The sequence below is a fragment of the Cupressus sempervirens genome, chromosome 3 (assembly GCF_028749045.1).
Source record: "Cupressus sempervirens isolate cs-2001-9-10 chromosome 3, ASM2874904v1, whole genome shotgun sequence".
Lineage (NCBI taxonomy): Eukaryota > Viridiplantae > Streptophyta > Pinopsida > Cupressales > Cupressaceae > Cupressus > Cupressus sempervirens.
The window spans coordinates 221,010,329-221,036,461 of record NC_143120.1 but is presented as its reverse complement, the minus strand read 5'-3'; the positions used below and the strand labels follow the sequence as shown (position 1 = coordinate 221,036,461).

Genomic DNA, 26,133 nt, shown 5'->3' with positions numbered 1-26,133 from the left:
GAACTAGGACGAAAAGGAGGCCTGAAAGAACCCTCTCCAACACAACTTACGGATGCGGAAGCTGATGCAGATGCGGATGCGACTACGAGAGCATGGGAGCCAATAGCCCTTAATCCTTCCAAGTTGCCTTTTCTTATTCAATTTCTCTTGTTCATATTTTTCTAATGCCACTAAACAAGTATGTTTTGCCTCAGTAGTTTGTTGAGTGCAAATTGTAATATCATGTCCAAGTATAGAAGCAATATGGTATCTGAATCTATAAACACCACCAGAATTTTTTCTTTACAAAAAATACATTTCGTTTGAAATTTGTTTCTTCTAGAAAACTCTTTGGCATATTTCCAACATTCATCCTTTTTATCCATTGCGGAAAATGAAAGCAAAGGGCTGCTGCAATAAGAAAATTCAAGTAAAACTTCAAAGTTTGAAACTAATAAACGAAAGCTACAAAACAACAAACCCTAGTTTGCAATTTAGTAAAACTAAAAAACATTCAAGATTTGCAAATGAAAACTAAAAAAATTTAACCAAAAATGCATAATACACTAACATGCAAAAAAAAATCAACACTTACCTCTTGCAAATGAGTTGAGGAGTGTTGTTATCGACTCCTTAATGCTCCCAATGTAATCTTATGGCCTCCCCAGATGGACTTTTGATCTCTTTGGTGCTTTTCCTTCTTGCTGGTTGGAAATTTGTGGTTTTTCTTTTCTTTTCTTCTCTCTCACTTTTCCTCTCTTCTACTCATGCTTAACAATTAGAAGGCCCTTTAGGGTTAAAGCAAAGAGGAAAGGCCAATAAGAAAACCAAAAAAACATGTGTTTTAATTAAAGAAAAGTCCACTTTATGCCTTGTTGCACGACAGATTCATGGAGCTAATTCAGGTGATTTTTTCCATGAATCGCATGAATTAGCGATTCATGAGAAAAAATCGGCTGATCCGATTCACGACTCATAAAAAATCGCTTAGGTTGAATCGAATCGCCATACCGGCGATTTAGGTGATTTCAAGGCGATTCTCAGAACTCTGCACCATATAGAGATTTTGAAGTTGCTAATGGGTACCAATAGACATTTAGTGGACTCTTTAAAGATCCATAGGCGGAGACAAGTGTTAGGAAATAATTTGGATTGTTTGTCTTGGGTAAAAAAGCATACGCCTTGTGTTGTCAAAGACCAATCCAAAATGGATGCTATTACATGATGGTACCCAAACCTGCATGGTCAAGAGTTTATGTACCTCCAACCTCTTACAATCAAGATCCTCTCACAAGTAAGATTTGTTTTCTTCTTGTATTGTAAATTTCTACACTTAATATTCTTGAATTTATCTTGCATTTTTAATCTTATTGTTGGTTTTCTCTCCAGGTTGCAAATTGTTTTGTAGCTGAACGGAATTGGAGTGCATATTGTAATATCTTCTCAGTGAAGCCCAAGCAGCTGGAGACTTGGTGTATGTTGATTCCAATTTGCATATTTGGTCATGTAATGATCCCCAAGGTGACAGCAAAGCTTTAGGATTTAGCACTTGAGTTTGCTGATTTGGATGCAAGCATTGAGGATCTTGCTAGAGCCACTATGGATGATGATGGTGTACCATATGGTGCATCTAGTGTGAGTGGAATTGCATGGGGTTCAAATGATGATGATGATCTTGAACTTGTAGTTGCTGAAAATCCTATAGAGGATATATATTTTTGATAATCCTTTTGATGATTGATGAACATTGAATCATATTTTATGAACTACATTTTGTAATTTAGTAATTGTAATGATTTTAATTGGAATCGTGAACATAGACATATATGATATCATTGATATGGCTTATTTGAGTATTGCTCAACTATCAATTGACATTTACTATTTATCTTTGACATTTGGCATTGATCAATGATAAAGTATCATACTATAAAATGATTTATTTTTACAATTCCATCAATTCCTCTTATGTTTTGTATATTTAATACACATACACACAAACACATTCCCATACACACCCAAACTCCTTAAAAATTTCACAGTCACGTACCCACGTACCGGGTTCGCTTACCCACACTTGAACCAGTGACTTACTATAAGACAAATTATTCAATTAATTATTTTCATCTGCACATCTCGAAGTCTTAGGAAAGTTGGTGGCTCCTAGGATGTTGGAAATCATTGAGTATGGAATGCTTCTTGAAAATTGGATATGCACTTGAATAAAATCATTTTATTCATGTTGGCTCTTGGAACACACTGTGTTTTTCAAAAAGTTATTCCCATAAAATTGGCAATCTCGACGAATCATGGATTTTTCTAAAAATGTTGAGGTGGACCCAAAAATGAACATTATAGTGTACTACGAGTAACCTACTTGTCCCAATGATGAGCAGTTTGAAAAGAAAAATGCATAAGGAACATGCATTTTGAAATTAGGAAAGGTAGAACCAGATGATTAAAAATCGAGCAATGATAAGGAGCTTCTAGGGTTTAGGGAATTCACATTTGTTGTGAAGCAATGTTTAACAAGCTTCTAGGGTTTACGGAATTCACATTTGATAACGACCCTAATTATTGAGCTTTCTAATCCATGATTGGTTTAGGGTTTTGTAATGACTAAAATCTGATTTTTATGGCATCTTATTTTCATTTTGTCATGGAATTGTTTCACGCAAACTTTTGTGATTATTTTCATGATACAAATCATATATTTCATATTTTTATATGTCAAAATACAATATTAATTTGTATTGTTCAATGTTCGAAACTTCAATTTTGATTAGAACTCTTGTAATGTTTAATGATTCTCAATTGTAAAATATTGAACTGGTATTGAGAGGATTTTATCTTGAGGGATTTATTATTGTTGGTTGTACATATCAGATAAATGCTCGTAGGTTATTATTGTTCGTATTTCATGATACAAATCATATATTTCATATTTTTATATGTCAAAATACAATATTAATTTATATTGTTCAATGTTCGAAACTTCAATTTTGATTAGAACTCTCATAATGTTTAATGATTTTCAATTGTAAAATATTGAACTGGTATTGAGACGATTTTATCTTGAGGGATTTATTATTGTTAGTTCTACATATCAGATAAATGCTCATAGGTCATTATTGTTCATTCTTCAATATTGGATTAGTATCAAAGTGTAAAGTTTTTCTAGCATTCTGTGTTGATTGATTTGTTGTTGTTTGTTCATGGCAGATAAATGCTCATAAGTCACCATTGGCAGCCATGGCTTTGTCTTCAGATGGATCATATTTAGCAACAGCTTCAGAGCAAGGAACTGTTATAAGGGTTTATCTAGTGTCACAACCTTCAGAGGTAAATGTTGTCACGATTCACAATATCTTTATCCTATTTATTTTATAAGTCAACATTTTCTTTGTCACTTAAGTAGGCCATTCTCTGGAGTGCAAGCATAAGCATGCTTATTCTCCTTTTCAAAGCATGCATCTAACATTTCATCATTGAAACAGTAAAGATGTGTGAGGAGTCGTCTAGTAGCCATAATGATGCCTCCTTCTAACAGAACAAGGAAGGATGACATCTAGGTTTTGGTTACGAGTGTCTTTAAAGGTGTCAAGATTGATATTCTTCTGTTTCAAATTTAAGTGGACCAGAGTATGCCGTGTCCAATGTCATCAGAAGATTTTTCATCTCATTATTTCTATTGTTCCAATTGCAGAGATTCACTTTCCGGAGGGGTACATATCCAGCTGTTATCTATTCTCTTTCATTTGGACCACCTTCACACCTTCCTCGTCTACTTGCAGCAACCAGCTCCTCTGGTTCTGTGCATATTTTTACCCTTGGGCTGATAACTACAGAGAGGTATAAAGTTGAACTTATTTTATTCGTTAATGCCTTGTACCGATTCAACTTTTATTTTAGATACTCAATGCACACAGCCCATATATATTTTGAAAACCGTAGATGGAAGTCCAAGAACACTACTAGTTCATTCACTCTCTTCAATATGTTGAGTCTTTATTTTTACTATTTAAAATTGATGTCTTAGCACAATCTCAGTATTAGCTATACCTTAAGTTGAACTTCATAATGAGATGAAATTCATGATGTTCTCATGAAGGTATTTAAAAATTATTTAATGTTCCTTATGAAACTATGTCATAGATCATTCATTTCTGTGAAGAAATATCGAGATTAAATTCTCTGTTAAAGTATGTGGAAATTGCTACTGTGAACATTAAAGAATACAAACATCTCAGAACTGTCTCTCTCCATCTGGCTGGTTTTACTGATAGTTTTATTATTATTTGCATTTTTGCAAGGAAACTAATATAGTGTTGTACAAAGATATGGCACATTTTCAAGGCCCCTTGACATAAATGGCATTTGTAAGCATTCGTGAACAAACAAACCCATGCATATATTCTACACGTCAAAATGGAGACCATAATGTTTAGAAACATATGGTTGTATTTTTTGATATAAATGTATTTGTTGAGAACATTTTTAAAAATTCTTATATGTTCCATTGTTTTGTATTATATCAATCTATTTACAAGCTTAAATCATATACAGCTGTGGACATCATGCTATCATATATAGATATATTGGTGTGTGTTGTAATACACAAACTATTAGAATGTTATAATGTTTCTTTAGTGATTATCTTAATTAGTATTTAGTTTATTGGGCAGTTTCTATTTTTTGTCTTCAGTATCTATACAAGGAGCTTTCATCTATTAGAGCAGGTTGATGGAATATCATAAAATTTGGCAAACTTTTTAAGGAAAAATAATCGAGTCTCCTTTGATCTGGAACTTTTTCCAGAAATTTGTTTTTTGATTTTTTGAAACAAAAATCATCGGAGGTATCTTATGAAATTTTTTGTGGTTTGTCGTAAAAGATTTTTTCAGAAAATCGCAAGCCTGATTGAGGGTTTTGATCGTGCAATTTCTTGATTTGGGCCATTGTTACACCACCTTGGTGGAAAGAGGGACAGTGGGACAGGTTTCTGGGCAGGGGGGATAAAGGGGCATCAATTTGGGGTGATGAGAGATGGTGGGGGGCGAAGATGTATATACTATATACTATACATGTGGTACTTAAAATGCTAGTCATGAAAGATGTATAACAATATAAGACATAAAGATGTAAAAATAAAAAATACCAATTTACTAAAATTTAAATACTTGAACATTCCATTGGGTAGCAAAATATGTCTCAGCTCAAGATGAGACAAAATTTACACAGGTAGTGAAATGTGTCTCAGCCCAAGATGCCTTTTATACTTAGCCGAATTTATCTCTTCTTTTAGCATCACTCCTAATTTTGTTCCATCTCTCCAACTAGGTCAAATCCTCACTTCAATCTAAATGCAAACTCATCCCTTCATAATTAAGTCCAATGCCAAATCTCTATAACTAAACTACTACAGCAATCCAAGCAAAAAAACAAAAGAGGGGTTCCCCATTTGCAATGGAGTGATGGTGTGAAAACCTCACAACATCTAGCACACACCCAAAGATTCCTCAACATTTCAAGAATGTAACTTACTTAGAATTAAGAACCTCCGGTTAATCCCGTTTTACCTATCCAATGAATATAAATTGTACTCAAAATGGGTGAAACCACAAATTGAGCTCAGAATCTTAATCCACAATTACTCGTGTGTGCAAGTGATTTATTCCCCACTCAACAAGAACCTAGAAAGTATTTCAGATCCGTTGGGCTTAGCTATTTTGATATCCTTACTCCAAAATCATCCTCGATAGAGCCTCGTTGCCAATCAGGCGTCCATAGCCTCGACAAGGTTATCGCAATGGTCAACCACAACCATTGCTCTACATTTTGTGATTATTTGTATAGCACTGGTAGATATGTTTGCACACCCAAAGCCAAACTACTTCATTTTTCTCATTTTTTTGTTCCTTTTCTTTTGCATTCATTCATGCATTTCTTTTCCTTTTATATTGCCTTTTCTCTTTTCTTTTGATATTGCATTTTTTTTCTCAATCTTTTATTTTTGGCTTACAAGCAGTGAAGCTTAGGGTTTGGAAAATCACATTGGCGCTAAAGCAAGTGTAAGATTTTTACTAATTTCAACTTCACTTTGAAAACTCCCTAAGAACCTAGAGCAATTAAGTTGAGTAAAATGTTGTAATCGAAAGACTCAGGTGCCTTAAACACAATGAATGTATTTCTAATCCAAGGTATCCTCGCAAGTGGTATTCAAGAAATCAACTGAACAAATCTGCTGGGTGAACACCAAAGTGTGTGAGAGAACACATTACCCTTCTCACAAATTGGAATCCCTTTAAACTAAACTACCCAAAGTAGATTACTAAACTAAAGCGAACTAAGCAACTACTACCAAACAACTTGGGTCAAATGACTCAAGACAAAGCGACACACCTAAACTAAAGTGACTAAAAGGGTAACCTACAGTGCTACACTAACCCTCTTGAGACAAATGGTTCAAGACAAACCTATTCTAACTACGTACAAGACTCCCAAAGGGATGACACTGACTAGACTGATACATATGTGTGTGTGCGTGTGTGTGTGTGTGTGTGTACACTTGGTCTAGCATGGTTTCTCAAAAAGCTCAGGAGCAACAAGGATTGGGTGATGGTTTTGAATTTTGCAAATTTATTCTTGTACTTTGAAAAAATATTTACTACCTCATTTTCAAATTCAGGAAAATCATTAGTTGGGGCAATTCATTAGGACCATGATTAATCCACAAGCAAGTTGTCTTTACCAAACCTCCATAATCAAAATAATAACTTTCCAATTTTCCAACATTAGAAGCAAGGAAAGAAACAACCTGGTATATCTTGAGTGTTAATTCATGTTGAAATCCTTGTTGATCATTGAAGGCTTCAAAAGGTCCTATTTAATGATGGATAACCCCATGAGCATTAACATTGAACTCTTGGGTGGCCAAGGTAGGATCAATGTTGCATTCAAACCCATGAAATATTGCATTAGGCTTGTCCTTGTATGAAATGAATCATGCATCCTTGTGAACATTGCTAAGGGCATCCTCAAAAATCCAGCATTCCTTGATAATCTCTCCTTCAACTATCTCCCCAAGTTGTTCAAGTGCAATATCCATCTATAGCATCGATCCAAATTGCTCTTCATCCTCTTCTCTCTCAAGGCTGCATGTAGAATCTTGCTTAGCAACATCTTTAAATTCTTTATATAGAATCTCGTTAATCAAAGCATCCTTGCAATTAGAAGGAAGATCAACCATTATCTTCATGAGCTCCTCATTGAATTCAATCGCAAGCAGCAAGACCTCTAGAGGTCGAAGCTAATGGTGAATTATGACACTTCTAGTATTCATGATAATAATATAATATTTCGCCCCCCCCCAAAAAAAAAACAAAAAAAAAGAGCTTGGTGCTGATGATGTCTTTTAGTACCTTATCAAATTGCTCTTTGTATCTCGATTCATTCATGATTGCTTGCAATTCCTTGTTCAACTTGTCCACTTGACCATCTTCCTTTCCAAGTACTTGGAATTCCTTTCAGTTCATCTTCAAGAATTCAACCTTGCAGGATGAGGGAAAGTTTATCGATGATTTCTTCTGCAAACTTTTGGTCTTCTTTTAGTTCTTCATGTTGTTGATCTCTGTCTCATATGTCTCCTCTTCCTTGGATAGAACTGATTGTGTCCTTGATTTTCTTTTCAACACCTTCTTCTGAAGTGATGCACAAAAGCTCTTCCCCTTGATTATCATTGTCATTATACTCAACCATGCTTCCTTGATGCAACTGATTTCTTTCTTTAACCTTCGGTTCCTAACTTGAGTGATGACTACTACCTTAATTTGACATCCAACTTGGGAGCTGGAATAAACCCTTGCCAACCCCCGTAGATATTAGCTCATACCAACACATTTGAATCTTGATCAAGTCAATAGTTAGAGAGATCAGATTTCTACAATCCATTAAAATTATTGATAATTGTTTCTAGATTCGATTGTGTTGAATTTTTTACTAGCAACGTTTCGAATCATACTACGTGATTCATCATTAAGATGAGAGAGCAAGAGCTGGAAATCAAAGTGTCTTGACAAGATGGGCAAGTATATTCTGAATGGGAGAGGCAATGTACACCACACCAAGTATTTCCACCAAATCTACTTTGTTTTCTATTGATATCTTCTTTGAACTCAAAAAACTTTGCTTCTGAATTGATTAGTACCACAGACTCATATACTTTTGAAAAATAAATTCTACCTCGTAATACCAAGTCCACTCTCAAGAGAAATATCAAACAGTGCATCTCCTCATGTTTAGTGGTGCCATGTATCCTACATTGCCTTGTTGCTGCAAGTTGAGCCAAATCACATGGATGCAACCTCTTGTTCAAATCAAACCAAATCAAAAGAACATCCACTCACCTTTCCATTGAGATTTTTTTCAAAATTTTCATTTTTTGGATTTTTTTAAAAAGAGATCTCTTATCTTGAATATACTTTAAAGCTCATTGCTATTGATAATTCCAAGAATATACTTTGTTTATGCCCTCCCAGCGCTAATTTCTATTGATGTGAGTTTTGTTCCACTTCAACATGCATAATCAAATGCTTAATGCTTTAAGGAGAAACACCAAGCACTCAATCCTCTCTTGATATAAGGTGATCTCTCATGCTAAGCTTACAATGTAAGATCATAGGATGACGTCAAGGTTCCTTCTATCGTGGATACTCGCTTAGTGAAATAATGTGATTTGTTGGTTATCACAAAGGGACTTACGCTATTCATTCAATGGATAACAACTCTTGCACTTCTAAAGATTTGGCTTTACAACGTGCAATCAAAATATAGTTCAATTTTTCCACTTCAACTCCAACTTAAATTTACTCCTACTTCTACCTCTAACTAGAAATGAAAGGAATTGTGGATGACTGGACTCTACTAGATGCAACTTAATTAGGGACTCCAACCACCTAGTGCAAGCTTTTAAGGATATACTCAAATGATTTTCAAATCAATATCTACCTTCTTTAGTCCCATTGATGGATGTAAACTAAAGACTGGATATCAATTGAAGTTAGCTACTTTTACTAGCTCACCACACAAGGCACTCCTACCATCTGTAAGAGGCTAGTGGCCTAGTTTATATTTGAGTCAAACAAGTAAACATCCACAATTCTTTTTTCCAACTTGACTACTTCTGAATAAAATGAAATAAAATCCTAAATTAAGGGAGGAAATATGGATTGCCATGCAATAATGCAAGCTTGGTCACTACTATTCACCATGTAAGACAAGAATGAAAAGCAGAGAAAATTTGACAATATATTAGCAACAATTCTCCAACAAATCTGTTTTGTAAATGAGAGGGGTGGGGTTTATATAGGAGCCCTGAATTACAATGAACAACCAAGATTGACTTGAAATCAAGGGCCAAGATTAATCCACATAAGCCCTAATTAAGGTTTCCTAACCATAGCTACAAACGTTAAATGCCCATACAATTACAATGAAGCACCACCTTGTGGGCCAATGAAACATTACACTGCCTTCATTGGCCGATGAGAAAATTCAAATCCATGACATTTGGATAAGGATGAATGACAATGGATCAATGAGAAGAGAGCCCATTGTTGCCAACACCACCTCATCACTCCTTATCCTGCAAGGAAAACATCCACTTGTAAATAATTGTAAAATTTTAAATGATAAATGCAATAAGTCTTAGAAAATCATCACAAACTTTCCGTTTTAATTTTCAATAAAAATAATTTAATTGGGGAATGCAAATGTGATTGAAAACTATTTAATTTATTAACATTTATGATCTATTTTCTATTAATTTAATTCTCCATTTGTTAAAGTCAATATCATTTGGATAATTTCAATGCAACAATGGATGAATTAATTAATTCATATTTATAATCAATCTCTATTTTTCAAAATCAAGGTAATTATAAATCTCATCTCTCTTTTTATTTTTTGATGCAAAATGGGTCTTACCTTAATTTGAAAGTAATTTCTATCTCGATTAATGTCGTTAGAAATATTTAATTCAAATCTCAATGCTAGGTTTAATTACATTAAATGTTTATCTTCTAATGGTAAATTCAAATTTTACTCCCCCATGCTCATACATTATTTTCCAAGGTTGTTTTGCCTCAAATTTTGGGCCCAATGTCATTTAAAAAAAGGCCACACACATTTATGACAAACTTCTTGGCTCAACCTCCCATTTCAAGGTTCAATGATCATTTCTCTCAGATTGGGTTGCAACTCCAAGGCTTGAGATGGGATGATGCTTCATACACTTGCCTTGAGACGAGACACAAATTTCATGGGTAGCAAAAGGAGGCTCAACTCAAGAAGAGACACAAAATTTTAGGCAAGAAAAAAGGCATGGCTCTAAGATGAGACAAAATGAAGCAAAATTTACATGGGTAGCAAAATATGTTGCAAGTCAAGATGGGACAAAATTTACATGGTTAGCAAAATATGTCTCAGCCCAAGCTGCCTTTTATACTTGGCCAAATTTAGCTCTTCTTTTAGCATCACTCCCAATTTTGTTCTACCTCCCCTACTTAGCCCAATCCCCATTTCAATCTAAATGCGAACCCATCCCTTCACACTCAAGTCCAATGCCAAATCTCTATAACTGAACTACAACAATCCAAGCAGAAAACAAAAGAGGGGTCCCCATTTGCAATTGGGTGATGGTGTCGAAACCTCACAACAAGTTCCTTGTATCTTTTCATCCATCGGAAACAGTAAAAGCACCTGAGGTTTTCCAAGAATTTCTAATTGGTTGAAGAGATCTCTCTATAGAAATGCTTGCCTTAGGCGCTTAGATCTCCTTTGTGGAAGCTATCTGACACCACACGAACGATCCTCTTCAAAAATAATCACCTGCCTTTAAAAATACCAAAAAGGAGATCAAATGAGAATAGAGCAAAGTAGTAAACAAAATGAAATGAAAAAAAAGAATGACCTTTATTAGGGCCGTTTTAGGGTTTAGAGAAAAAATATTAAAAGATGGAAAATGACACATGTTTTAAGTGGTTTTTTTGGTTTTAATGTCAGAGATAACCTTTTTCTTTTTGCTGGCCCTTGAAAGTTCTCTGGAGGCACCTAGGAAGCACATCACAGGGTTGTGGATGCCCTGTGGATATGCTCCAACGCATCCACAACCTTGTGATATGCTTCTTGGGTGCCTTCAAAGGGCATTTGCTTCTGCCTTGGGATGCACTATAGTTTGCATCCAGGGGGGGCAGAGAGAGAGAGAATCAATATCTGAGATTGTGGGTATAAGCTTCTTTGCATCTTTACAATAATTTCATCTTGAATCCTGTTACGCAACCCTCGTCCCACCTAAGTTAAGTTAGTGAATTAATTTCTAGAATTACAGACATCACAAAAATTCTTCACATATAATGTTTTCAATTTCTTTTAGTAGCAATTTTATTTTCATTTTAGAATATTAAAGTGAGCTGTTTTAACATAGTCAAAAGTGGACTGGTCAGACCCAATGGAGATGTAATGCATTTTTCTCGAGTTTTCAAACTACATGAATTTGCAGTAAATATTTCCAAATTTTATTTATTCATTTTAGTTTTTAAGGTAAGAACTCTATTTATGAGTTTTTGCTCACTAATTTATAACAACATGGAATATTATTTTCCAGTCTTGACATACATCTCAGTCTAACATAGCACTCTGAATTTCGCTCATCCTGTTGGAGGGTTATGTTTGCATCTACTTCATGAACCCTAAACTCTTGGTAGAAAAATTGTTGAATCTTCAAATGTAGAATCATGGCCATTGTATTGATGATTTTCAAATGCAGATTTGGATCTCATATAAATATGAGAGAAGACATGTTTCTTCAAGAGACATGTCCCTATAGTTAATCATCATTTAGTTAATAAATAACTATATGTATAACTCACCTTTAACCATATATATAATATTAATATATTAACCATATAGGTGTTCTAGCATAAGCTTATATTATTACATAATAATATATAATGCATAATACATATAATATATATTATATTACATATATAATATATATAAGATATATAATACATAATATATATATTATATATATATATATATAATATAATATATATTATATATATAAGATATTTATCTTAAAGATAATTTACCATTAATGAGGTATCTCATGATAAAATCAATCTGACAGAAGCTACAACAAAGTCATGTCCCGTAGAGACATGACTCTATTTGGAAAAAAGGCCACGTAGGGTCATGCCCCTACTTAATCACCGTGGGTGTATAAGCAAATACAATTAGTTTGCTTCTTAATCTACAATCATGTGGTGGTAAAACAATTACATTCAGGAACTTTATAACATAATAGTCTCTTCTGATTATAAGAGCCCGATTAGTTAAGTAAAGTCATTTATAAATAAATTCACACACACACACACACACATATATTCTTATCAATAATATGAGACATAAAACAATGTTCATATAAATCATGAATACAAATACTGAATGTAATGAGTATATCACTTCGACTAATGCTATACTTCAACACTCCCTCTTAGCAAGGGAGAAGTGACAAAAACATTTTATGAGATATCAGCATTGAGGATATTTATACACAACATATTATTTGACTTTAACATTCTGAAATAGTGACCTGTCAAATAACTACAATCACAATGTTATGAACACTATCATAACATATATTATGATCTCTAATTGTCCGAAACAATATCTAGAGTAATCATAATGCTTTCGTTATCAATGACTTCCGGTGTATCCAGAACAAAATTGTCATAATAATAGGCCTATCATTTGCAAGATTGTCACCTTATAAATATTACCTTTTGTTTGTTCGTTATCATGATGTCCAACAAAATCCGGCCCAAAGAACCATGATAATAGGTCTACCATTTATAAGATCATCTTATAATGGTTACCTTCTATTTATATGTCAATAAAAAATCGTCACCTTTCATTACATATCATATGTGAAATAGTAACCACCATGAACCTAGTCGTAGGGTGGTACAAAGGTTTTTCACCTCATATTTCTCTCTCATAGAGGAGAGTGCATTATAAAGAATTTCTCTTAGAACTTCTCCTTAGAGAAGATATCATTCACAAAGGATTGCATCTCAAAATTTCTCCCTCTGAACATCGATCCTGGGAAGTCAAGTCCTCTAGTTACTTACTCAGAAACTCTGTTTACCCAAGGATGCCTATCGAACTCATCACTCCCTCATGATATACGTAGGAGTAGGCCCATCAACATCATGCAATCACCCACATGTATCTCTAGACTCCCTCTGAGTAGAAATCTTCTAAGCTTTTGCATTCCTTTTGAAGAAGTGTCATACTCCTTCTTAATGTAGAAGAATCTCATAATCTCAATCATCAAGATGAGAGCCTTATTTTATCCATCTTGATCATCAAGGTCTTTGGAGTTACTATCATTAGGTTGAGTCTGCCCAATATCTGGTAGCATGTGTAAAGTACTGACTTTCTTTTCTTGTAAGAACATTCTCAGACATAAACGAAAAGATCAAGGCAAACAACCCTTACAGTATGTATAGAATTACAAATAAGAGAGATAGACTACAAATTAGATAAATGCAAAAGATAAGAATACTTATCTGCACATGAAGATTCAGAAATTGTCTTTTTAGATTATTTGAGAATAGAACATCTCCCTTCTAAGGAAGGTTCAAGTGGGAATGTAACATTGACTATTATTCCCCCCACAATATAACATTCCCACTCATTCTTATATTTTTTTGTATCAAATATGATAACTTGTTTGTAAGTTCGAACTTGCTCTTTTTATCCATTGAAAATCCAAACATTCATTTAGCTTAATAGTAGAAACGAACACAAACTCGTCCACAATACGCCAATACCTTGATTGAGTATGATTGTGCCACTTGAATGACTCTACAACTCATACGTCAAGTATCATTTATCATTTATCATAGATGATTCAAATGAATTCACTACTTTCATATGATGTACACAAGGATTAGGCCCATTTAGATCACATAGTTGCATGAATTATAGTCCTCTTGACAGTTACAATTTATCGATCATTGAAGATTCTATCACATGGTTTACTCCCTCTGAATCAATATGATTGAGATCTTTGAAGGTTGACGAAACCATATCCTCTATCTACTCCCTCTCTTTCAAGGTTGCAGCTGAAATGTCAGTCTCCCTCTTCCTGCAGTAACAATCTCGAAGGAAAAGATCAAGGCACATAGCTCTTGGTTGTATGCATACAAATAAGAAAGAGAGACTACGATAATACTCAAGGATAATAAATAGTTTTGTATAATTATATAAGATTATTGAATGAAATATAGATAAATGTCTTACATGCTTTGAACATATATACTCAATCCCCAATATATATTTTAATCTATATTTAAAACATATTATTTGATTATCAAATAACTAACAATGAGTATGAAATTCTTATTCAAATAATAAGGAAGTATTACAAACATAGTTATTTACATAACTGAATAATATTTTAGTCACCATAATGATAATATAATTTACATAATATTTTCTCTATCCTCAATATAATATAACTATTGTTTTACAATCCATGCAATTATGTAATTAAGATAAGCACATGTATAATTCAAAATATAAAAATTATGTCATATATCATATATATATAATATAAAATATATCATATATATAGAAATAGTATAAACAAATAATTAATTCATAACATATCATACCTTATATCTTTGAATTATTATGTCCCATGGAATGAGTATTAGCACAAACATATACCTCACTGCCCACCTTTCAACATCGGTCCTTGATGCCTCTAATACCTTCGCATTATGCTTGTCAATGTTTTCTAATAGCTTCGCATCATGCTTGTCAATGTTTTATGGTGAGTATCGATTATACCTCCTTTATTCGATAATGCACGTCACCACAGAGTGATGACTGGACGAGCATTTCTTTTGTCCCTGCCCAATGTGGTTTCTATAGCTAATGTTTTATGACTTGAGTGTCTCTTTCATCTACACTTTAATTTTCTTCTCTCTACATTTTGGAGTGGTGGGTCTGCCTTTTCTATAAGGTGTGCAACTTTCTCTTCAAATCATTCACCATGATGATATGGATTTCCACGTCAGTTATTTACCTTGATTGCTAATGGTCGATACAGGGTTTTTTTTGTTTGTTTTAGTTTTGCAATGCTCACATCTCATTAAATTATGACTTGCCTGTATCCTCGAGCCATTGAGTTTAAAATAATTTTTGGGACCTTCATATGGGTGAGCTCACCAGTTTGATCAAAGCCGTTCAATTGTCTCTCAAGAAAGGCGTTGATCCTTGGCATCTCAACGAGTTCTCTGGTTAATATGTTTGCAATAGGTGCTGGACATGTAGACCTTGAAAAGGTAGTGGAGATGGGCTTGTCGATTCCATTCCTTACCTTTGCGAACCAATGATCCTGAGAGTATGCGCTCAATAAATTTAAATTACCCTTCTTTCTTTGTAGATTTTGGAGGAGTGAGAGGGGTGGCCTCAACTACCTTTTGACGAATTGTGACTAATGTTGAGGTGATTGGGTCTAGTTATGTGCCTCTATCAGGGACGTTAGTACGAGTCCATCACTTTTAACCTTCACTAAATTGGTGAAGAAGTAGAGTTACGACATCACATTCATGACAAGCGCTCCTTCAATGCGTTCATTTTCTCAAGGTTCTTTTAGTTGGGTTCTCATTCTTGTTACCAAGTTAGAAACCCCATATCCATCGCTTGGTCTATATTTTCCAAGTAAACAAAAAAATATTTTCCATTCCAAATAAATATTCTTCTTCCTGGCTACCATGCATTTTGGTTACATTTGTAGTTGGCTCTGATACCATGTTGAAGTAACTAAGATCGTTTCTGCAAATGTAGAATCATGGCCATTGTTATTAATGATTTTCAGATGCAGATTTGGATCTCATATAAATATGAGAGGAGACATGTTTCTTTGAGAGACATGTCCCTATAGTTAATCATCATTTAGTTAATAAATTACTATATGTATAACTCACCTTTATATATATATATATATATAAACCATATATGTAATGTATTATTATATTATTATAATATAATATAATGCATAATATATATAATATATATTATATTAAATATATAATATATATTATATATATAAGATATATAATGCATAATATATATAATATATGTTATATATTATATATATAAGACATTTATCTTAAAGATAATTTACCATTAACAAGGTATCTCATGATAAAATCAATCCGACAGAAGCTACAAAAAAGTCATGTCTTGTAGAGACATGACTCTACTTGGCCAAAGGCCACGTAGGGTCATGTCCCTATTTGATCACTGTTAGTGTATACAATTAGTTTGCTTCTCAATCTACAATCATGTGGTGGTAAAACAATTACAATTACTTTGAGTTTGTAGTCATGCCTTTCGGTCTGACCAATGCACCTGTCACTTTCCAGTCCACTATGAACAGAGTTTTCCACCATCAGTTGAGGAAATTCGTGCTGGTGTTTTTTGATGACATTTTGATCTATAGCCGATCATGGCAGGAGCATCTAGAGCATTTGGAGACAGTGTTGAGCATTTTACAGAAGGAGTCCTTGTATGTAAAAGAGTCCAAATGTGACTTAGGGATGACCGAGCTGTTATATTTGGGACACATTATTAGTGCAGATGGAGTGCGGATGGATCCTGAAAAGATTCGCGCTATTGTTGATTGGCCTCCACCAGAGAACCTTACACAGTTGAGGGGGTTCCTTGGTTTATGTGGTTTCTATCGCAGGTTTGTCAGTGGCTACTCACGACATGCAGCTCCCATGACAGATCTACTGAAAAAAGGGGAATTTGTGTGGACTCAGAAGGCACAGGACTGTTTTATGAGATTTAAGGAGATAATGACTACGTGCCCAGTTCTAGCATTACCTGATTTCACGAAGCCATTTGAGCTTCAATGTGATGCATCTGGAGGGGGAGTAGGTGCTGTACTTATGCATAATAAGCACCCCATAGCTTATGAGAGCAGGAAGCTCAGAGGCCTCGAGTGTTCATTTAGTATATATGATAAGGAGATGTTGGCCATCATGCATGCTTTGGCCAAATTCAGACAATATCTTGTGGGTAGCAAGTTTTGTATTAAAACTGATCATAACAGTTTGAGGCATTTCTTGGGACAGCGGGACCTGAATGATCGCCAGCAAAAGTGGGTAAGTAAGTTGCAGGCATATGATTTTGACATCTCATATGTCAAGGGAACTCAGAATGTTGTTGCAGATGCTCTATCTCGAAGGCCACACCTCACTCTTATGGTTCAGATATCAGAGGATTGGCGACACTTGATTATAGCAGAGTATGCCAGGGATACATGGGCCTCCGATATAGTGGAGGGAACAGTGATTGATACCAGATACACACTTGTAGATGATTTAATCATTTACAAGAACAGGATTTACCTAGTCCCAGGATCGAAGGTTAAGCAACTGATTTTGAGAGCATTTCACGACTCACCGACAGCAGGCCATCCCGGGTACTTCAAGACTTACAGGTCAGTTCGAGAGCGGTTCACTTGGAAGGGGCTGAAAGCTGATGTTTTGCAGTACGTTCGAGAGTGTCTTGTTTGCCAGCAAAACAAACAAGAACACACCTATCCGGCAGGGTTTCTACAGCCACTTCCGATCCCTGACAAGAAGTGGGAGTGCATCTCCATGGACTTTATCACAGGTTTGCCCAAGGTACAAGGACGGGATTGTATTTATGTGGTGGTAGATAGATTAACAAAATATGCTCATTTCTTTCCTATCACCACTACCCACTCAGCAGCTCAGGTGGCAGAGGTTTTCTTTCGGGAGGTTTTCAGATTGCACGGATTGCCTCGGAACATTGTGAGTGACAGGGATAGCCGTTTCATGAGTAATTTTTGGCAGGAGGTATTCCGGTTATGTGGCACGGAGCTTACACCCAGCACTAGCTATTACCCACAAACCGATGGTCAGACGGAGATTGTGAACAAATGGGTGGAAGGGTATTTAAGGAATTATGTGGCAGCTCAGCAGCGAGCTTGGGTCAGATGGATATATCTCTGCGAGTATTGTTACAATACTACATATCACATCACTATACAGATGACACCCTTCATGGCACTTTACGGTTATGAAGCACCTAGTTTCTTGGATTTGTTGTTGGGCGACAGCCGGGTACCCAGTGCAGGAGAATTATTACAGGAGAGTAAGGATACAGTTGCTACTCTCAAAGATAATATTGCGAGAGCTCAGAACCAGCAGAAGCAGTATGCAGACCGGAAGAGGACTGAGCGTAGTTTTGAGGTGGATGATATGGTTTACCTCATGTTGCAGCCATACAGGCAATCTACTCTTAAGAAGAGTGGTGCAGAGAAACTCAAGCCACGCTATTACGGACCATTCAGGATTATCAGGCGAATTGGTGAGGTGGCTTATGAGTTGGAGCTTCTGGCAGACAGCAGGGTGCACAATGTGTTTCATGTGTCCCGCCTCAAGAAGGCGTTGGGTCAGAATGTGGTGCCTTCCGCAGTATTACCTCCTTTAGACGATGAGGGAAAATTGATTTTAGTGCCAGAATCCATCCTGGAGAGCAAAGAAAAGCAGCTTCGCAGAAGAGTGATCAGAGAATACTAGGTTAAGTGGAAAGATCTACCTGTTGAGGATGCTACTTGGGAGGGGGAAGCTATTTTGCAGCACCCGGCGTTGAGATTGCTTGAGGCCAAGCAATTTCAGGAGGGGCGGACTGTAATGTCCCCTCTTTAGTTCGACATGACATTGATCATGGATTTTGCCTATTCCAGACTCTCGTAGGCAAATGGTGTGGAGAGAGAGTCAATTCTGCGGATCAGATGGTCATATCTTGCTCTTGAAGAAGTGTTAAGAGGTTATATTTTATTATTATGTGTTATTGGGGCCTACATGTTATAATTTTAAGTTGAGTTGCACTTTTTATTTTATAAAATTACTTTATTATAAAAAGTGCATTATAATGAGATTTTATAAAGGATGTTTCTAGAAGTTCTAGAAAAAGTGCATTATAATGAGATTTTATAAAGGATGTTTCTAGAAGTTCTAGCAACTTCTTAGAAAAGTGAATAAATAGAGGGCTGGGCCTCTCATTTTGGACATGCTTGGATTTGAGATTTCTTCTACTTCTTCCATTGTGGAGCAAATTTGTAGTCTCTTGGGTCCGCAAATTATTATTTGATCTTTGGGAACGAATCACTCCCTTGGATTGACGACTTTGAGGGTGTGAAATATCACCTGAATTGTTGCATTTGAGGAGTTGGTAATTCAGCCATCTCATTTGGACTTCATTGAGATTCAGTTATAAGGGTTTACTTTGGTTGGAATAAGGGTTTCAGTTGTGCCCTAGCATTTGTGGATTGATTAACAGGGTTTGAAGACACAGTTGTGCATTATTTTCAGACTGCCAGTCAAGGGTTTGGACCCACGTTTTTGCTCAGAACTCCTAATTGGCTTGATGGATGAATTTCATATTTTAGGGGGTTATTCAGCAACCCTAGGTGCCCAGATTTATTGCTTTTGGAGTGACAAAAAACGCTACAATATTTTTATCTAGCAGCCGTACCAGGCCGTACCTGTACGGCCTTGTTAGTTGGGCAGCAGCAACAATTTTGTGAGTCGGTTTGGGGCAGATTGTGAGGTCTTCGTGTGGCATTAATTCAGCATTCATATCCGGCAAAATTGGAGCTATTTCAGGTGCACAAACTGAAGTTTTGATTGCCAAAATATTGCATGTTATGGATTAGAACAGTCAGCACTGTCATTGCATAAATAGTTATTTCCAGTCATTAATAACTGTTGTAAAAGTTTCGTCCTTTGCATTCCAAATCTGAACTGGGTTATTGTTCATGTCATAACATTGCATTGTCAAGAGCTTGATGTATTAGAAGTGCATAGTTGTCTCTCATTGTAATCAGTTCTATTTGCTGTCATAAAATCAGAATTGCATTGGACTTCATATTTGAGTTTCATATTGTCATCTATCTCTTAGATTAGTAGTGTTATAATCTGGAATTGTTGTTCATACATTATTGGCATCATATATTGAGGTTTCGTTGTACAACAATTAGTAATATTGCAGCCTTATTCGGTTACATGCCAACTGTTTGACAAAATTCTTAAGTCCAGTTTGAGGGTTTCAGTGGCCTTTATAGTAAGGGTCATTACATATCATAGGGTTAAAACTCTATCTTTGAAACACAAAATGTGGCAATAAAACAAATATAGTCCATTACATAACATCTGAATATATAAAAGAATGCCCTAATACCAAATTGATTTTCCTCATATATGTTTGCAAATTCTATACCATGAAATGCCATTTCATTTCAGTCCATTTGGTTTGCATTTTAATTCCATTTCTACATGCCACTTATTCCCATATAGTGGCTCATGGAATAAATACTTATATTCGCATTTATATGAATCCCAAATGGAATTTGATTTCCATTTAAAGGATACTGAGTTACTTTTAGCTTCAATTTTCATTGCAACCAAAGGTTGGGTATTTAAGAAATACTTATTCTCTTAAATAATGAGATATCCACAATTTATAATAAATAGCTCCTTATATATATATATATAATATGTAATGTACTTAGTAAATATATTTTATATAGATGCACTTTAAACTTGGTTTTATATTAAAAAAAAACAAAACTTTTTTTTAGGAAAAGTTTGAGAGTGCCTTGCCCTGCCCTGTTGACGGACATATAGGAGTTTTTGAGACATCCAAGCACCCCCCGATGGCCTCCCTCTAGAAAGAAATGTCTCTTCCTGTGTGGAAAGCATCTCCAAGCAGCTGAGAAACATTGTGGAGGTGGAGCTGCAGCAGAGAAACATTTTGGACGAGTCATCCCCCCATCCTCGAGTGTCCCTGTCTCAAAAACTTCATTTTTTTAGGGAGGGACACATCTCTGTGGAACACCTCGTTAGATTAAGCATCCAAGGGTAGTTGTGGATATATTTTAAATATTTTTCTTACCTCCATCACAATTTTGACCCCCAAAAGTTCATCAATATTCTAGAGGAGTAGGTCAATGCAATGAGTGGCACAAGGGCTCCAAAATAGAGGAGGGTGCCTTGTCTCTAGTTGCCTATTGGCTGCCACAAATGCTATTGCATTGTCTATCACAACTTGCAGAACATTCTGCATGCCCACCTCCATGAGAACTTCATGCTACATGTTGCATAGCATGTCATATTTTTAACTGCACTAGAGGTGCCTATTGACTTAAGTAATAACTGATAACTCAAAACAAAAAGAAAGTAAATTAGATTGGAGGTCTTGCCATCCTTCAACCCATTAGACAAAGTAGTGTAAGTCCCTTCTTTGCCAAACCCTCTTGTTCTTCCACGAAGTCCCTTATCTGTCTAACAGTAACATCCAACAATGGCTTGCTCAAGTCATAAGAGGTCAATAAGGGCAGCTAATGTTGATGCAATGAAAATCAAATCCCAATAAAGACTCCTAGAGCTAATGCAATGACAATTGATTCCTAATAAGAGCTGCTCGCATTGTGAAAGGGTATGTTCTTGAAATACCAAAAAATGGCTTTTGCCAATCTTGTATTATGCTTACCTTTGCTACAAGAGCACTTTATCCATGGTCCATTACAAGAACTCATTACTTTGGCCTCAAGAGGAGGACCCTTTCCAACCGTGATTGTTGTAGGTGTCCTTTATTTTTAATTCCCCATCTCATATGAAGTAAGGAGATTATTAACCTCTTGTGTGATGTTGGGTTCCATTTTATTACAAAGTGAAACATCCCTTCCAGAGATCCAAACAAGATATTTTAGGGGGGTGATGTATTGTCATTTTCTGTCCCATAATAATTCCACAAAATTGGTGTTGTTCAACTATAAAAAACAATGTCAAACCTTAATCATAAACGATTTATCAAATGGATAACCTAGCAGCTAGCTAAACAAGAAAATAAGTAAGTAATCAAACCCTAGAATGAGAAGAAAAACAAAACAAAAATCTGAAAGATGGAAAACAAAGTGGAGACATTGTTATTTACCTGCCAACAAACTCATTATCATCCCAAGAGCATGGGAAATCTGTTGAAATCACCTTCAACTGCACTGAATGTCGTCAAAGCATCAAATGAGTGAGATTTGGGAAATAATTTTTTTTTGCGCTTTGCAGACTGCGGAATGCTTTCTTTGTGATGCCAGGCTACTTTTTTGTGTTGAACATGAGAATTTTGATGATTTTACTTATAACCAAGTATACTCAATTAATTCAGTCATCATTTTAAATTTTTAACGAGTCAGATTGTTTGAATTTATTTCGTCTTCTGTCATCTCCACAATCAATAATTGGATCAGAAATTTCATCAATCAACTTTTTAAACCAATATTTACATGCCATCTCTTTGGCTAAGTCAAAATAGTCACCATGAAGAAAAACATTCTGTTTCACTCAATCTCTGCTATCTTCAGCTATATTGAGCGAACTCAAAAATGTTGCTGCATGCTGAATTATAGAATGATTTTGATTCATAAAATATAAAGCCCTAGTCTTATGTTTGACATAGACTAGTCAAGTTTGTCCACGATTTATATGCAGCTGGTTCACTTTGAGCTTGGGGTGATTGATTTGTTGATCTATCTTATGGCAAGGATTGCACGATCCTACTGAATGTACTATATTGTCTCCAATACTATCATTATTAATGAGAACTCAATAAAACGGTGTCAATGAAGAAGAGAGGCACTTTTGAAATAACATATGGTAATTTTCACCTATTTATTTAATTTGTGTATTGTAACCAGGTTAAAGCACTAATTTGTTAAGTTCTAACATTTGCTTAGTTGCTCCAGGAACAAAAGATCTTCTGGGTTGCTTGCAACTGTAATACCAACTTCTCTCAATGATGCATTAGAACCTTCTTATCATCATGTTGTGCTTCACAGTGTACTCCCTGCAGGAGTCAAGAGGTGTTGACAATATTGCTAGCGCTGCTCTTATATTTTAGATTGCCAATTATAAGTATCAAATACTAAATTTTGTTATTTAGTTGCAAACATTATCTCCATCGCTGCCTCAAATCCTTGAGTTGATGAGTCATAATGTTTGGATTTTACAGCCGAGCAATAATTTGCAATGTTGAAGAAGTTAGCATGGTAAAGGTGATGGGTTTGACAACAAACATACTAAGGTAGTTTTATATTTTGTGTTTAAATTTGTGCTTCATTTATATATCTGGGCACTTACCGTGTTTGTATAATCCCTTATAAAATGTCTAGAATTCAGATATATGATCTTACAATTTGTTTTTCTGCATGAGTTACAGGGTTCGGATACTCAGTATTACTTATAATGGCTATTTCAATGATTACAGTGTCATATTAGATGATGACAATAAACACCCATGGAATTTAGAGAGAGAGTGTAATCTGCTAGCAAGTCCTTCTGAACAAATTTCAGCAAACTTTGTAAAATAATATTTTTTGTCCTATGCTTTAATGTTCTTTCCATTCACTTCCTTATAAAGGAAGGTTAAAAAGAATGTAACAAATTAAGAAATCTTCATCCGTGATACAATCTTTCTTATATGATTAGTCATATCAGCTGTATGGTGTGTCTTGTGGAAAAATCCTCAAAAGTTTTCTTTATTGGTATCATTTGTAATATAAGGGATCAGTGTATATAAAAAATGTGAAACTGAACACAACCTTGTAAATAATTAAATTAATTTTCTTAAAAGGTGTATGAGTGATTGAATTTGAATGAATTTTCTTGAAGATGGAAAAAACAAGCACTGAATTCCATTTCACTTGATAAAAGAATCATTTTGGTTCCATAAGAGCCAAATCTTGAAAAGTATTGATTTCTTAATTAGATTTTACTGTCTATTGTAATTGTAAGTCCAAGGAATACTAGAGTTAACCATATTTTAAATTTCTTTAAGCATGAATATAGTGATATAACTTGAGTAAACGTGAAAGGTCAGTAGTGTTTGATGCCAACAATTTTTTGAGGTAATATTTTAGGTATTTTTTATGTGAGAAGTTCTAATGTGGAAAAAGAACAAAAAAAAGTACCAGTAGATTTTGAATCCGTTTCTTGGTTGAATTGCATGTTTAAGTTATTTGAAGGAGTAGCGAATTTGAGAAGATTCTCATGGACGTTTCACTATCTTCTTTCTCAATGAGTAAATATTTTGTTGACGAATTATAAACAACTGTTTGACAATTGGTGAACTAATAATTAGTATAGCGGACATTATCAAGAGGGTAGAATTAGATTAGATTATCCTTGCCCATGCTTTGCAATAAAATGAAAGGTCGCATGGTTATCTAGATTCCAAAAAAAACTAGGCACATCTTTAGTTGGTACTGAGGATGGAGCAATGTGGTATTAAGAGTTGGATTTTTTCAAGTGGTACAACCTTATATAATTTGTTACGAGTAGGAATCAGGAGAAGCAACTATAACAGGCATTGTTAAGGGGCAAGATGTCAAGAATTCAAAAGAGTGGTAACTAGTTGATTGACATTGATTATTATCAATCACAAGAGACTTACCTAGTTTTATCTCAATTATGTGCATTAATTATCCTCATTGTTATAAAGAGACAGATTGGCAAGCCATTTGTACAACAAAACTAACTATTTCCCCAAGCTTCTGAAAAAGAAAACATTGTGTTTTGGCCTTGTCAAATTGATGGACTACCTTCAATTATCCAATAGATTTCAACACCCAACAAATGGACATCAAATTCATTCAAAAGGGTCTTTGTTTGGAAAGATTGATCTCATCCTTTTATCACTTGTAACAGTTCATGGCGTAATAATTGCACCCACAAACCATTGCCTTGTTGGGGCATGAAGCCCAATGGTCACATGATTGACTGTTCTCCCTTAACTCTTATTATTTCAAGAGCTCATTATAATGTCTGTGTGCAGCCAATGTATTGTATCAAATATTTCAATAATGCATTGATTCCCTGCTTGAGTGTGGATGAACCATGATAAATACCCGTGTTCTTGCATTTTGTCTTCTTTGTTTATGGTTTATTCTGTTTCTTTGCTCATTTTCTATTTACAATTAGAATCAAAGCCAAGGTGAGGCTAGAGTAGAGATGGAAGAAGGTGAAGTTGATTTTGTCATCAACAATTTTCTTGGAAATTTGGAGAATGAGGTTGTGGCAATTCTTGAGTGCACAGGTGATTTGCAACACAGGGAAGTTGTCATGAAACTAGCAAGGCTGTAAAACACTTGGTGTTAGCCTTCTATGACACGACTTCTCTGATTTCTAGCTTCAAACTGGATGATTTGAATATTTTTGCTTGTAAAAGGGAAAAAATTTTACAGTTGGAAAATTGTATACGACCCTAGAGAATGAAAGTCTGGGACAGACGAGTTCCTTGTAGAAGAAGATGAAGTGGCAAACAAGAAGTTCACCGTGGAAGAAGATGAAGGGACAATCGATGAAGGGGCAGAATATGTGACTGACATGATGGTGAATAGGCATGACTTGGCATCCATCGATGTGGATAGGTCGACACACTCTCATATCTAGGAGGAAAAGTGGTTCTTCTCCGCACCTAGGTTCCTGGCAATACCTTTGTTAATACAAAAAAATTGGCGATGATAGACAACAAATTATTGATGGTAGCAAATGAAGAGGAAGTAAAATTGCCTCTTCATTTGGGGAAATATTAAACCATGTCCTCGTCTGCAAAAATATCGAAGGTGTATGACTGTACAGAGAAAAGTAGAACACATGGAGCGATATCTTTGGAAGGGGTATTCACAACTCCCTTTGAAGAAGGGCATGGCAAAAAGTTCACATTGACGACATATACGAAAGAGTATTTGACCAATTTGAAGAATTAAATACAAAGGGTGTCGTAGCACTAAGGTTGCTGATGACAATTGGACCACAAATACCTGTTGAAATGAACTCATCGCAGTTTGTTCCTTGTCAAATTCGAAAACATCATCTCTGTTAATTTAAAACTACCAACATATCACAATGCTAACATTGGGTTGAAATTGGTCATTAGGGTGGGCAACTTGGTAAGCAATGTGGATGGAAGGGGCTTTTCTCAAGC

At 35.2% G+C, this 26,133-nt stretch overlaps 1 protein-coding gene across 4 annotated transcripts in view; it reads left to right on the top strand.

The window, feature by feature from the left end:
• ATG18B (autophagy 18 B-like protein) overlaps positions 1–23,780 on the top strand; it is a 150,504-nt gene extending 126,724 nt beyond the window's left edge. The window contains exons 7-11 of one of the 4 annotated variants that reach the window (XM_089819136.1): positions 3,202–3,321; positions 3,686–3,831; positions 22,895–23,011; positions 23,161–23,232; positions 23,368–23,780. In XM_089819136.1, the coding sequence (XP_089675262.1) occupies positions 3,202–3,321; positions 3,686–3,831; positions 22,895–23,011; positions 23,161–23,232; positions 23,368–23,518 (606 nt within the window). In that variant the 3' untranslated portion in view covers positions 23,519–23,780. Of the gene's footprint in view, positions 1–3,201; positions 3,322–3,685; positions 3,832–22,885; positions 23,012–23,160; positions 23,233–23,367 lie in introns of all 4 variants that reach the window. The other 3 variants (XM_089819137.1, XM_089819135.1, XM_089819134.1) reach the window with 3 other exon arrangements.
• The last annotated feature ends 2,353 nt before the right edge of the window (positions 23,781–26,133 follow it).